Source organism: Festucalex cinctus, chromosome 4, assembly GCF_051991245.1.
Source record: "Festucalex cinctus isolate MCC-2025b chromosome 4, RoL_Fcin_1.0, whole genome shotgun sequence".
NCBI classification, from domain to species: domain Eukaryota; kingdom Metazoa; phylum Chordata; class Actinopteri; order Syngnathiformes; family Syngnathidae; genus Festucalex; species Festucalex cinctus.
The window spans coordinates 4,399,495-4,414,632 of NC_135414.1; the positions used below are offsets into that span (position 1 = coordinate 4,399,495).

A 15,138-nucleotide genomic window follows, 5' to 3' on the forward strand; every position below is an offset into this window, starting at 1 on the left:
CTTTCAAAGAAAAAAAAAACATATTACATAAGTGAGCAATTTATTTCTGTTCATTACATCACTCTTGTGTCTCTCAATGACACCTAACACCAGACTGTTTTGTGTTTGGTCAGACAAATTGTGCTGGAAATAATGTCACCCCGTATTTTTAGTGACGCCGGCCCATTTAGAAAGCGTTGATGTGAGAGTGGCACTTATCAAGACTGCTCACAGATTGGGGCCATCGCTGTCAACCTTTTGCTGTTGTAAAGAACGCTGATTCAGCATTTTGCTGACATAACCAACAGAATGGCAAAGTTTGAACTTTCCCAAGTTGCGCAATATTTGTATTTCAAGGAAGAGCCTCACCTGGCTTACTGTAAATATGATGTTCTCTGTCACAGTCTCTTGTTTGTGTTTGTCTGTGTTTGTGAAAAAAAAATACAGATTTTTTTTTCTCCAATTAATATCACTAGGGGCCAGTTATGTGGATTTTTGGTATTCGGGAGCCAGCCCAGCCACCCTCCCCTACAAATAGTGGCGGTCCATTTAATCCACATAATCGATTAGAATTGAACAAATAGCGGGGATCCACTTTATAATCTAAACAACAAAAACACAGATCATGACAGAGAGTTTACAAGAAGATTGCGGAACGGTAACATAAATGGGATTAAGGAGAGGTTAAGATCATCCAGTGCAGCTGTTAGAGTGGCATATTAAATATTGATTTATCCCACTGTAATGGCCGAGCTGAAGGGTGGACTAAGTGCTGCTTACAGATGGATCAATTCATATTTTCATACAAAGTGTGTCCAATCAGGACAATGCCTTCCTCCCTAACCTTTATGTGTACAACTCGGTCGTTCCTGGCCACCGACCTAGAAGAACACCGCAGATCTGACTGTATGCACGCCCTTAACCGGAAGCCATGTAAAATATTCATACTCGACGGGAGGCTTGTCTTTTTATTTGTCTGTTTTTACTATATCCCCTCAGTACAATAAAACCTTTTACAACCCTCCCGCAATTTATCTTTTTGAAATATTAATCCAAAGGTATTATTGTCTGCTGAGGGCAATTACTTTGTTCCATTATTTACTCTTCTTTACTCTTCTTCACCCAGAGGAAGCTTTTACCTCGAATGCGCACCACTACGCCTAGAGTCAAATACGCTGGATCTCAAACCATTTGTAACCATTTGAATTGTTTCCCTCTATTATGCGCTGCAGCTATAAACAGACATGCTGTATTTGCGCGTCATGGGTGAATGACAAAACAAGCATGTATGGTTTTACTCTTATAGTGACATACAGGCTCAGTTTTACATCATGATGTCAATATGATAAATATAACTGGCCTAAGCCTTTTCAATGCACTTTTCTTAGTTTAACAGAAAATACATTGTGCAAAAACAAAAGCTGTACCGGTAAAATACTGATTTTTTGGGGTCTGATTACCTAAACAATACTAATTGTGTTATTTGTTTCATTTCTATTGCTTCTTAGTGCATTATACATGTGAATATAATTTATCAAAAGGTGAAAAGACTGATTTGTGCGGCAAACACAGTGTTTTTCACCATTTCAGTTTTTCTGATTTTTTGGGGGGGATTCACTAAAACATCACATTTTGGCGTCCCGCACAAGCCCCCACCAACCTCACTACAGTCATAACTTGAACTGCCCAATCATGCAGTTAGCTTGAGAGCTAACTGGTGGTGCTCCCTAAACCTAAAAATGCAACTTTTCTTTGGATACTCCTTTGGTTTGGCTGCTTTCGAGTGCCTTGTTGTCAGTTATGAGTGTGTGAACACCGCAGAGAGAAAGACAAACGAGCAAGGAAAGGAAAAGAAAGTCAGATGTGACAGCCAGTGTGAGGATCGAGACTTTGGATGCGCTTTAGAGTGCACCGTTGTTGCTGTGTGAAAAAGCCCCGCAAGGACCCAGTGAGATATATTCCTGCCACTGGAGGCTTTATTAAGAGGATACATATTTTTGGGCATAAGGAAGTTACTCCCCACAGTAGCATCCATTTTGTCACGGACACGCCCACAAGTTAGACAATGGAGGCAACAAATTTAGGGGCATATTCACTAAAGGTTTGCGTCGCCTTTGCACGGCGCTAACCGATAATAATGGAGCAATGCAGGAGCGTCTAATTCACTAAACGCGCAGATGTGAAAATCCGTCAATAAGTGCGCTGTCAACCAGATTGTGCCACGGTGTGCTGGTGTTATTTGCGCGTATGTAAATTAGGTGATTTGCATACATTTGACGCAAAATATACTCACCCCAATGCAAATGAGACTCATTGATATACAATGTCCAATTCACTACCGCCAGCGCAAATAGCCACATGTAGTTTGCGTGATGCAAATAACGTTTTTGGAAAGCATGTATTAACCTGCTGCAACCTCGATCCCAGGATCATGACAGCAGTGCATGCCATTGGCGGCACAACATGCACGGCTGATCACGCAGAGAGAGAGAGAGAGAGAGAGAGAGAGAGAGAGAGAGAGAGAGAGAGAGAGAGAGAGAGAGAGAGAGAGAGAGGGGATTCTGTGTTGGTTTAAGACACAACGTAACCTGGGCTGATCGGCAATGGCGGGGAGGCATTTTGCGATGATTTTTACGTGCCAGATGCATACTGTACGCGCACGCCAACCTAGATATTAGAAAGATATTAGAGCACTATCCTTTGTGAATCGGTGGGTAACTGGGCGCAGACTGCAGGTGCAGTTTTGGTGCAATATTTTGCGCTATTACCGGACGCAGCACATTATTTGTGAATATACCTCTTATTGTTTTAGGATTTTGAAGCCTCGTTTTATAAACTTTACTTTTTTTCATAATTCAATTTTGGTATGGTTGTTAACACTACTTTTCTCTGGGGTGTGCCAAATTTAGAAGATATTTGTTTTCACTTTACGGTGACTTTAACACTTTTCATTTTAAACAGCTGTGTGGCAAAGTAGAATAGACGCTGAGTCATTTTTATAACATGAAAGGTGTTCAGTAGAAGAACACTTAACAAACTAACAGTATAAACGTTAACATTTGTTAGCATTTGCGTTTGTGATGACCCAGGAGTTCTTGTGCGATAAAATGTATTCCTGTGCTGACATGTTCTTCGCTGGAATCAAAAGGTGAAAGGGCAGTATTAACCTATTGAAGTGGCCTTTCTGCCCTCGAGCACCTCCTCTCCTCGGTATTGATGACTACAATTGTCCATTTCCCCTATCTAAATCTCAACCTGTAAATATTCAGATGGAGCTTACACTTCTCTTAACCTATTGGTTGTAATGGTTACACAGGTCCCGTCTGGCTGCACGCGTGTGCGTGCACGTGCGCTCGCGATGCCAGGGCTCTATTGAGGCAAAGCCCTCACAAAGACTTTGAATATAATCTTGTCTGGTCGGCCGCCCTGGAAGCAATTTTCTACTCCTTTTCGACCGCTGTCTTGGAAATTGCAAAGCAAAGCGTTTTAGCTGCAGTGTAAATCCTTGGCATACAAGGCTTTGCCCATCCAAATTCGATTACCCCCGGCTCCCTGACTATGACTACGGCCAGCAAGTGCCATTGTGACAGTTCCTTACATTAACGCGTTGTCCAATTGTTTCCCAAAAGAATACAAATAAATGTGATTGTGCCAGCAGGCGTCGAGTATTTAGCTTCTTCTCATCTGGTACCAACAAATCATGAAGGCCACATCTTGGTTGGGTAATTTGGCAGGACCGGCACCACAATTTTTTCAACTGTTATTTTACATGGTGAATTATGACCGGCTGTTTGACCAAGACAAAGAATGTTAAATTGTGCTGACAAAAGATTTGGCCACAAACCATTATTTATAGTCTATGGTTGTTGGTTGCAGTTTGAATTCAATTGCAGTTTGAATACAATGGCTTAATTGTCCAATCATGTTTTATTCAGTGGTGAAAAGACTTTTTAGGTATGCTCAACAAAATGCTCCAAGACTATGACAATGATATTTTATGATGAACACAGACGACATTGTCGCATTCTCAAATAGTGGCCTTGTATTTATTTCTTTTGACTCACTTTGTCTCTTTTTCTTCTTCATCTACTTTATCGGATGTATGTATTCTTTTTAAATAGTGCCAACTAGTGTACAGACTGAGACAGCACATAACTGAAATGCCTTGTGCATCAGGCTGATTGTAGGAAAAATGTGTGGCAGGATCGTTAGAAAAGTGCATTGTTTTTTAAAATGTCAAGTTGTTTTATGTTTTCAGTCAAGGGACGGAATGTAAATTAGCTGTATGCAAACATTTCCAAATTTACTACGCAGGTATTGTGCATTGTCCCTTTCAGAAGAACAATAAAATGAAATAAAAAAAAATACTACTCTAAAAAGAATGATACACAAATTAAAAATACATACAAATATGACATAAAATAAAAAATAACTAAAAATAATAATACAATAATAACAAATATATAATAAATAAATTATATTAATTAAAACACATTTTCAGTACAATTGCAAGACATAATGGCCCTGTCAGGTAAAGGTACTTAGTATCGGCAAGTACTCAAATGTGAGCTGAAACAAAGTAGTATCAGTGCAAATCACAATTTTGCTCTAATGAGCATTATTGCCTTGACTAAAGAGTGGTAAGTTTATCATATCCTGATAAATTTATTATGGAGTAATTTTCAAAATGCAATCTCAACAATAAATAAATAGCATAAAAATCATTACATTTGCATTCAGGACCCTTTCGTGGCATTATTTTTTTTCAGACTAAAAGTTTGACTTTTCTTTCACACAATTAGCAAAATAATTCATCCTGAAAAATGGTTCTATATTCTTTTATTAAAAGCAAACAATAAATGCCAAATTGGCAGCAAGCCCAGAAAAGGTTTAGTTCCCCTTCTCTTACACATTTTAGGCCCCTTAATTTAATCCAAAAGCCTTTCTGCTTTCAACAAATGATGTGATGCCCTCGCAGTGTAAATGCAAGACGAATATTCTGCCATGTCTCCTCTATGTGATGTTGAAAATGACTAGCATGGAACCAGATGCTAAGCTATTGTGGCTGCTACTGTTGATTCTGCTGCTGCCTGCATTAGCCCTAACAAAGGCAGAGCTGCGGGTTAAAAAAAGAGAGCAACAGTCGGCATGAAAGGAACTGCGGGTTTTCTGCATGGCTGGATATGCTTAATGTTGAAATGGCTCAAAACTCACAAAAACTACTGGAAAGCTGCAGGATTATAAATAACATGGCAACTGGTTGGGATAAAAATACAAACCAGATGAGCGCTGAGAAGCCTTTGTCTCCATCCGACTGTTGAGACGTCTTTTGAGGGCAGCAGACCACACTGATGACTGAAACGTGATCCACCCGACTCCATATTGTGGTCACCAAGTCTTCAACTTGCCTCACACCAGGTGTGCCGCACTACCAGAGCCACTTCAGCACATTATCAAACTTAAGTGGCTGTTTCGGGTTCTGCAGCTGTTAAAGGTCACATATATGTAAATGTGATTGTGTTATTTTCCCATGAAAGAAAACATTGCTAAAGTTGTAGCCATATTTTCCAAATTATGGATAATCCAGCTGTCTGAGTTCACATTAAATTCATTGTGTAAACTCTACCTTCTTATATGACCAAAAGTAACAGAAACCGAGTGCATCTGAGCAGTTTGGTTGAGAAAGCAAATTGCAAAACCAGCTTCATATAATTAACTTCATTTTTGTTTTGTCCAGCACTTGCACAAACTTAACAGTACACGTTTCAAGTGCCCAATCAAAGTTAGTTGACTACTAGATACACTGTCCTGACTTGCCAATGTATTTCTTCTAGGCCAACCTGCAGTTAGGTGTGTTTGATTTTTCAAGAGATGGATTAGCTTGGTTTCTCTTACACAGTTTAAGCCCCCTTTTTTTTTGTAAATGCAGATGAGTATAACGTTTTCATCGCTGCACATATAGAAAGACTAAAATAGTGTGAGAAAAGGACACTTGCGATTAGCTGTTTGAATGAACAATTAAGAGAAAATAAGGGAGAATAGTGTTTGCTGGCATCTTCACAAAATAACCGATAAAAACAGATTTTGAAACGCCTCGGTAAGTGATTCTCAAAAATTGCTACCCAAAGAATAACTGAACTAAATGTTCAACCTGTGCATTACATGACAGCAATTTTATTCTTTTTTTTCTTATTTTAATTCAGTCCAAAAGATATTAACCACAGTATAAATGTTCAAAACTGTAGATATATTTAACAGTGGTTTAAACTTGTTTTTAATTCAGCTGCAATTCAGTATTTAACTTTTTAGAACAATACATATTTATTTAATATTTTAGAAAAAAAAATCTAATTTATTTTTAATTTTATTGTATTTATTTTTGGCCAATCTCTAAATCTATTTACAATACAATACATTTTAATTGACTTTTTATCAGAGTTGAGTAGATTAGCCAAAAATTGCACTGTTGATCAAGAATAATGGGACTCAAGTAAAAGTAAAAAATAGTCCTCCAGATAATTACTTGAGTAAGAGTAATAAATGCGTTTTGAAGAAACTGGTGAGTAACTTGACTCAAATAAATAAAATATATTAGATAATATTATGTGCAAATTGTTGTGTACAATTCTTCCCTAAATGAATGAATAAATGTAGAGCATTAGTACTTAGCTCTGCTCATTATTTATGTAGGTCTTTTTCCACCTACATTTAAGCGGTAATGTTCAGACTGTGCATAATGTTACAGTAATTTATGATAATATTATTAAATATATGCATTTTAAGGAATAAAAGCCTACTTTGTTGATGAACACTTGGGCTTCTGTATTTCATTGTTGGTCATTATGGTGATACCTTGAGAGCAAAGTATTTAGAGGTGAGAGTTGTGAAAAGTTTTAGAAACATTAATCAATATGCATTGAGATTATGAACGAACGAACCCCTTGCTGATCTACACCATAGTGTAGCCTACTCGTGTTTGTTTTCCTTTTATCTGTAGTTGAACAATCTCGAGCCATATGGCTCTGCCTATAGCCTGGAGCTATTTACAAAGGGTCTGAAGGAGTGTCAGTATTGGCAGCGCGTTGCTTAAATATAGGGCAGGAGTACGCACAATGCACAGGGCCGTCCGCCACCCGCCTTTGCCCAGAATACACCCTGTGGGCAGAGCAGCACATGTTGTGCGGTCTGCCAGATGAAAGCTCTCGTTACAGCACTGACAAGCGCTCCTTATGGCATCCTTGCGCCCGACAACTTCTATCCCTCTTCATCTCGATTCCTCTGTGACGCACGTCTTGTGCTCTGCAACCAACCAATATTTTCAAAACAAGCAGATGATAATGTGCTATTGTGCAGCAATGTTGCGCAGCGGCTGTAAACGGAGTTGCGCCGGGGTGGAGCCTGACACGCTGAAGTCATTTAAGGGAGAAACTGGTGGCGTGCCAGCGGTCGTGGTCTATATTGTGAGAGCGCGATGAAAGCGTTCGCTTTTAGCTTTTGTTTCCCTTCTTTTTAACGTCAGCTCCTCTCATCATTTGCGCCTTCGCTTGAGTTGATCTACCTTTTTGTTGTTGTTATTTTTAACCCAAAAATCACACATCCGAGATGTCTTTTGCATCAGCAAAATACTGCCGTGCTGTTCTCCTTCTTCTCCCTGGCAAGACAGACTGCTGTGCTTCCCTCAATACTGCGTGTCCTTTGCTACTCCTCTGTATCAGAGTGATCAGTAAAAATTTAATGACACTATAAAATAATAAAAGTGCCATTAATTTATCACAGCACTTGATGCGTGGGCAATAAAGAAGCATTAGTTCAGTGAATATTTTCAAGGTTTAAAACAAAACCCTGATGCTGTGCAGACATAAATTACCACACGTATAACCAATAATTATATTATGCACAGTATATAAAATTTTATGGAAATTTGTGCTTCCATATTGCACTGGCAGCATGATGATAAATCGCATATCAAGCACGGGAAGAGTAGGAAAGTTACGCTGGCTAGACCTTCACATGAAGTATAAAAATGTTGGCTGCCATAAAGCATGTTTTGTGTCGGCTGCGTGAGACAAAAAAAGTGCTGATGTATAATCTAATCATGGGACTCAGCTGGTTGTTAAAGTCCCTGTAAAGTGAAAATACTGTAAATGTCTTTTAAATTTAACAAACAAACAAAAAAAAAAAGTGTTGTTAACAAAAAAAATTCAAGTACACATTAAATTCTGTAAGGAGTAAATTTGACTCTATTTAGAGAAGGACCAAATAGACTGAGGGGCATATTCACTAAGAATGCGCTGCGTCCAGTAATAGCATGAAATATTGTACCACAACTGCACCCGCAGTCTGCGCCCAGTTACCCACCTATTCACTAAGGGTATTGCTCTAATCATATACCGGCGCAAACACGCCCACAAAACTGACAGCTTGGAGCAAATTTGCACCTGATTTACCACACATGGCAATGGATTTGCGCCAAGAACATGGTTGTTATAGTAACAGTTGCGAGAAAGATGACATTATCAGAAAGCGAGGTTGGACCGAGAGTAAGCGTTTAGAGCGCCATTAAGCAGAGAGGATGACAACGACGTCATTCATTCATAAAGTACAAATTATTGGTGCGATCGTGTTTCAGAAATATATTTTCAGAGGTTGGCGTGGCCGTACAGTATGCATCTGGCACGTAAAAATGATCGTAAAATGCCTCCCCGCTATTGCCGATCAGCCCGGGTTACGCGATGTGTCTTAAACTAACACGGAAATATTTCCCCCTCGCTCTCTTTTTCTCTCTCTCTCTTTCTCTCCTCTCTGCGTGATCAGCCGCGCATGTTGTGCAGCAAATGGCATGCACTGCCGGAGATCGAGGTGCGTCAGGTTATTACATGCTTTCCAAAAACGTTATTTGCGTCACACAAACGAGGTGTTGCTATTTGCGCTGGCGTGAGTGAATTAGACGCTGCATATCAATGAGTCTCATTTGCATTGGGGTGGGCATATTTTGCGTCAAATGTATGCAAATTACCTCATTTACATACGCGCAAATAACACTGACGCAATCTATTCGGCAGAGCACTTAGTGACGGATTTCCCCATCTGTGCGTGTTTAGTGAATTAGGCGCTCCCTAAATGCTCCATTTTTGCCGGTTAGCGCGGTGCAAAGGCAACGCAAACCTTTAGTGAATAGGCCCCTCAGTTTTAGAGTAGGCTAAGATTTACACTTAGGAAGAGAGTAAAATAAAACATTGAAAAAACAAAACAATAAAAGTCACTCAAGGGTTGAGGAACGAATTCACGACCTTAAGCTTGGGAGACTGCTACACTACCACCTGAGATATGCCCCTCCTACTCTTTGCTTTTCTCCAAGAGATCAAAGACATGGTTTTTGGTCTCTTGGAGTTCAGAAGATTCCATGGAATCATGGAATTGGCTGCATCTGACACGAGCAATATACTAACCAAAATTTGGAGCTGCGTGCCTCAGGGAGTACGTCCGCTGTCTCCCAAGCTGAAGTTCGTAAGTTTGTTGCTACACCATTGGGTCACTTTTATTTTCATTTTTTTCCTATTCTTTATTTTACTCTCTTCCCAGTGTAAATATTACTCTAAAACTGAGTCCCACTCTAAACAGAGTCAAATTTACTCAACAGAATTTACTGTGTATATAAAATGAGGGTTGAAAATTAGTGTTGTTCCGATACCGATACTGGTATCGGCAGAGGCGCTACTACTGCATTAAAACAGTGGTATCGGTATCGGTGAGTACTCACAAGTAACATGCCGATACCATTAATTCCAACTCTAATATAGGATTTTGGATGAAGCATCTTGTGTCTTGCTCGTGCACAACATTCACTGACATGTGACATGCTCACTGCATGCCGATCCAAGATAACCTATTGGCCCTTGAATGCTCTGAACCAATGGCAGGACAGCTTTTTCATGTTGAGAAAAAAACCTTAGGTATCGGTACGGTATCGGCCGATACTGCAAATCTGGGTATCGGGATCGGGATACCTCAATAATTAAATACTACATAGTTTTCTGTCTTTGCATGTTTATCTTCAAACATGTATAATGTATTTAGAAACAAATCTCTCAATTTGCCGTCTGTGGTCTTTAATGAAACTTCCTGATGGACGGTCCCTGTTCTCACTGAGCTCCCCCGGTCCAACGCGATGCTTAATGATCATGAGTTTATAAAAGGATTTGATTGATGGGAAGGGACCAACCAAGCACACGGGAGGAACGACATGATGACTTTATTACAGAGACACAGCACCCGTGAACGCCGACTGTCCAAGTCACATTTGAAGCAGACCATTGCCCGCCCAGCTAATCAAACATCAGTCACTTTGTCAGTGGGCCGCTCGCTTCTTTCATTAAAGAGTAATCATATAGCCGGCTGATGAATACGATTGGATTCTGCATGCATGTGCTGCTGTAAACAGGGTAACATACTTAATCTTTTCATTACAAAGTGTTCATATGTTATCATTTAAAAACACTTTTGTAAGCAAAGAGCCACAAGTGCACAATCACTCAGGATGCCGCAAATGTTGGTAAATAGATAAAAGATAAATCATGGATTAAAATCTTCTATAGTGGTGCATTGAGATACCGATTTAATTTCATCTCAAATTATCTTTCCTCATTGATGTGAATGGAAATGCAGTTAATCCTTTCCAGCATCCCCAAAAAAAAAAACGTTTTGTTTTTTTTTGGTAAATGTTTTTAATAGGAAAAAACAGCTCTTATACATTATTTGCTTCAATTCAGTAGACACTGTGCTGTTCCTTTTTCTGTGAACACCTCGTCCACCTGTCAGTAGAGTACAAATACATGGAGAGTCTCATCACTAAGCTGTAGTTATATTACTTTAGTTGTTGTCAGTCAGGACAAAGAATATATGTCTGTACTGCGTGCTGTTATTGGGACCCAACCGATTAATCGGACTGTTGATTTAATTGACTATTAGCTTTTAAAAGGTGGATTTTTGCCATTCAAATGACAAAAATTGGCCGATTTTTGGACATTTTTCTCTTACGTACAAAGAGTGCATCATGTATATAGTAAAGTATCTAATTAAACAGACGATTAATCAGTTATCAGAGTTTTATTTCGATAAATATCGGAATCGGCATCAGCCACAAAAAAATCCATATAAGTTGGGCCCTAATTGGTTTATAATTGTTGTTTCAACTTTTGCGTTCAAATATTGTTGCTTAAGGGGTTATAGAACCGCAACACTGATGCTGTGTGCTCGTTTTGCAATTTGTGTCAGCATTAAGCTAGCAGAAGTCAAAATTGTGTGATAGTTTTAAATACACATATGATTCTCTTTTATGTTGACCTTGACAGTGAAATTCAACTGGGAGTAACAAACGGTTTGAAGCCTCTTTTTTTTTTTTTTATGTTTCACTCTGCCAAATTGTAGTTTGTTGTTCATTGCCACCATACAGGCATGACTGAATGAGCAAGCAAAATGGTGTAATGCGTTACAGAGAAGGAGTTTAAAGACTCATGTGTGCGTGAGTGTCCAGCAGGGGAGGTGTAAACATTGTCGGGACTCTACCTGAATATCAGTTGTGACACAAGGTGCAGAGGTCACCGTGACAACACATTGTTGGCAGACGCAGTAAAACAATGCCGTTATTTGGACTGGCGGCGACATGCCTGCCTTTCAGTGTGATCCAAACTAAAGCTGGATGGAAGGGAAGACGAGAGGATTCTTTGTATCATGCGGAGTCAAACTGTCCATCTTCTAGTTAAGTCTTTGGAGAACGAGACAGTCTCTTGCTAAAACCCTGTCTATTCACTGAGGAAGTAGGTCATTCAACAATGGAGCCGGCGGCAGTCGGCACTCTCCCCCTTGCATAATACATTAAGTGTTATGTGCATCAACTATTCAAAGGCTGTTATTTTATTCTGGAAATGCACATGGACATGACATTTAATATTGTCACGGCGTGTTGAATGACGGGGTTTCATTGTGCGTCAAGTACAACACCGTGCTAAGTTTAATCGGAACTCAAGAGGCGACACGGCAAAGGGGAAAATGCTGAATTAATGATGGCGGCGGAGCTCTGTGTGCTGTCGAGCAGGAGACGGCTTGTAAGGAGACGATGACGGGAGAAAATCTCAGCGCTGCAAAGGGCGCCACGACTCCGTGGGTGCTCAGATCACGAAATAAATCTATTTCCAATAACCCCTGGCCTTTTGTGCCTCACTGCCCAACCGATGACACACCACAAGCTCTGGTTAAAGGGGAAGTCAACAACCTGTCCCAACACCCTCTGAGCCATGAGCAACTGTCATCTTCAGTTGACAGCAAGTGACAAAATGGCCACCCCTTAAAATGGATTAATGGATGGATATTCCACAAATGTAATATTAATCATAATGTCATGTTTAGACTAGTGAGCTCGCATATAACATTATTGTTAAGAAATGTTGAAGGTTGACTTCCACTTTAAGAGTCTTTGCACTTGTGTGATTCCTGAATATATGTTCTTCATTTGCAGGAACGGGCCCATTTTGAAGGACTCGGGCACCACCTCAGCAAGCTGGGTGAGGACGGGAAGATTGGTCACAGAGTCATTGACCTCACCAGGCCTGAGGATCTTGATGGTAAGAACATATTTTTATTTTTGGTATGACCTAACACAATAGTTTGTTTGAACCCAACCAAACGTGTCAAATGATGTAGAAATGAGTGCTTGGTAGACATGTGTGGGGGGGCTGGGCTGACTGCAGCTCCAAAGGAGTGCAGGTTTTCACAGGTAGGTGAACTGGAGGACAAGAGCACCTTGGGACAAAGCTGGCTTTTCTCCAAGCTTGGACTCCCGCTGCTGTTGTGCTTGTTCTTGGTCATAGGAGAGTAAATTTTGCTTGCACCATAGTGACAAAGCGTCACCTCTCTTTGTGGCTCAGGCTTCTTCACAGGAGCAAGCGGTACGCACACAGCGCCAGTGTTTGTCCAGCATAAATATTTGTGGCTGTTTCCATGGCACTTGAGAGCTAGTGCAAAGAAGAAAATGGTTGTGACTCATCTTTGATACTTCAGCGTGTCTCAGGAAAGGAGGAGCGATATTTCTCAGGACAATGTAATTCAACATCTTCAAGAGGCATCACACACCGCATCGGATAATTACATCAGCAGCTACAAGATAGTTCATGAAAATGAAATTTAGTGGGACTATTGAGTATTTTTTTTTTTTTTTTTTTTTTAGAATCCAGCATTAATTGGTAAAAATGTATATCCAGTCTGCGTGTTGACTGCGAGAGAGTAAATTGTGTCTGCATGACTACTGTAGTGTATGAATGTTATTACGTGTTTAGTTTGTTACCGTTGGTGTCACGTGAGGTGTGGAATTAGGACCCAAATGTGGATGAGACATCGGAGATAGATTCAGAACACATGGAAAACAGCTTGCATTTAAGAGTCGGGATGGGAAACTTTGACGTGCTGACTGGAACTTCAGCTAAGGAACCTCGATGTACTGACAAAATGGCCATTCAGTAACAATCGCTAGGGAAATACACAATTCTAGATGACAGAATAAATGCCTATATGACAAAATTGTGACTAGACAAAACTAGGAGTGACTAATATAGCCACATAGCAACTGCATATCAACTGACCGCATTGTCACATTAGCATCATAAGGCACATAGTAACTGCATAATTAACTGCAACATGTAACACTTGCTAGGGCAATGCACAATTCTATATGACAGAATAAAGGCCTATATGATAAAATAAGGGTGACTAGAATGACTAATATAGGCACATAGCAACTGATCACGTTATCTCATTATCATCATAGAGCACATAAAGTTGTGCACTAAAGAGATTGAAAGGAATTGTGATATGTTCGAACAAGTAGCTATTTTGTGTGGAGTGATCCAAACTTTGGACATTTTCTGTCTTTTCCGCATTTAGACTTTTGTTCCAACTAAAATTTGAGAGGTGTCGGTTAATTTATGTTGTACGTGTGAGACACAGAGGGAAATCATCCTCACAAAAGTACGGCTCGCGCTTCTCGTGCTCATTCTCCCAGTGGGAGTCTTCCCTCTGGAGCGATACTGGAGTCAGGCAGGGCTGAAAAGGAGCACACACCAGGACACTTGTGCCCTTTTAATTCCTTTACGGGGCCAAGGGAAAGGCTCAGGAGCCAGACGCCTCCCGTCAGCGTTCCCACTGGGCTATGGATTATAGGAGCAGGCCGGGGTCAAAGGAGAGGAGAGGTCCCGTTCCCAGAGGGAGAAGGCTGGGAGCCGGGCTAGAAGGCATGACTCAAAATACACCATCAACACTGTGAATACGGTGGAAGCGCAAAACACACATTGTTGATTGATGGGGATCATGATTTTATGATGTGAACCACAAAGTGTTAACTCTACTCACAACATTTTTACTCCTAAAACCCCGTCTTGTAAAGATCTTGAACCGATCGTTCCCTGGCTTGATATATACAAGCAACAGCTAAATGCAGTTGCATGTGCTCTTTAATTATTGACAAAGCTATGATTAAGTTATTTTCTGGTCAAAAGTCATCCAGATGTGAGGGGAGAAGAGGGTGACAGTTTTTAGCTGTTGTTTCAACAGATCACGGACAGAAGAGGGGATTTATGGAGAGCACACTCGTTCCTCAGTAGTAGACTTTCATGAGCAGGAAAATTACACGGGTTACCTCCCAGTCGTTGCATCGGGTGTGAAAGCCCCTTAGTGTGATGCGGGACCCCTCCAGAAGCGAGAGGCCGCACTGAGCGGGCTCTGTGTGCAAGCGCGGCTCTGTCATCACAACGCTCAACAGAAGGCTTTAAGTTGCTTAAGCTAATATTTGCACAGCGCGGAGCAACGGCACAGACTGGAAAGTCATGGCCGAGGCATGGAAAAGGGATAGGATTCCCTTCGTTTTACAAAGCCACGAGTCATGCGCGTGATCTCACCACTCGTTTATTTGCTCTAATGAAAACTTTTGGGGCATCGATGACTTGCTGAACCCGTGCGTGTGTCATCATTTAGTTGAAGGCGCTAAACTGAAGGAACGTAAAAGTCTAGTACAATGATGTGAACATGCCTCGCAAAAAGGTCCTTAATCATAGCTTTATCATGGGATAGGAAGAAAAGAAGACACGATTGCGTTATTGTTGCCGATGATTG

The 15,138-nt window shown here is 40.5% G+C and overlaps 1 protein-coding gene across 6 annotated transcripts in view; it reads left to right on the top strand.

The window, feature by feature from the left end:
* sox6 (SRY-box transcription factor 6) overlaps positions 1-15,138 on the top strand; it is a 199,199-nt gene that overhangs the window by 163,217 nt on the left and 20,844 nt on the right. For all 6 annotated transcript variants that reach the window (XM_077518307.1, XM_077518303.1, XM_077518305.1 and 3 more), the window contains one exon: positions 12,494-12,599. In XM_077518307.1, the coding sequence (XP_077374433.1) occupies positions 12,494-12,599 (106 nt within the window). The remainder of the gene's footprint in view (positions 1-12,493; positions 12,600-15,138) is intronic.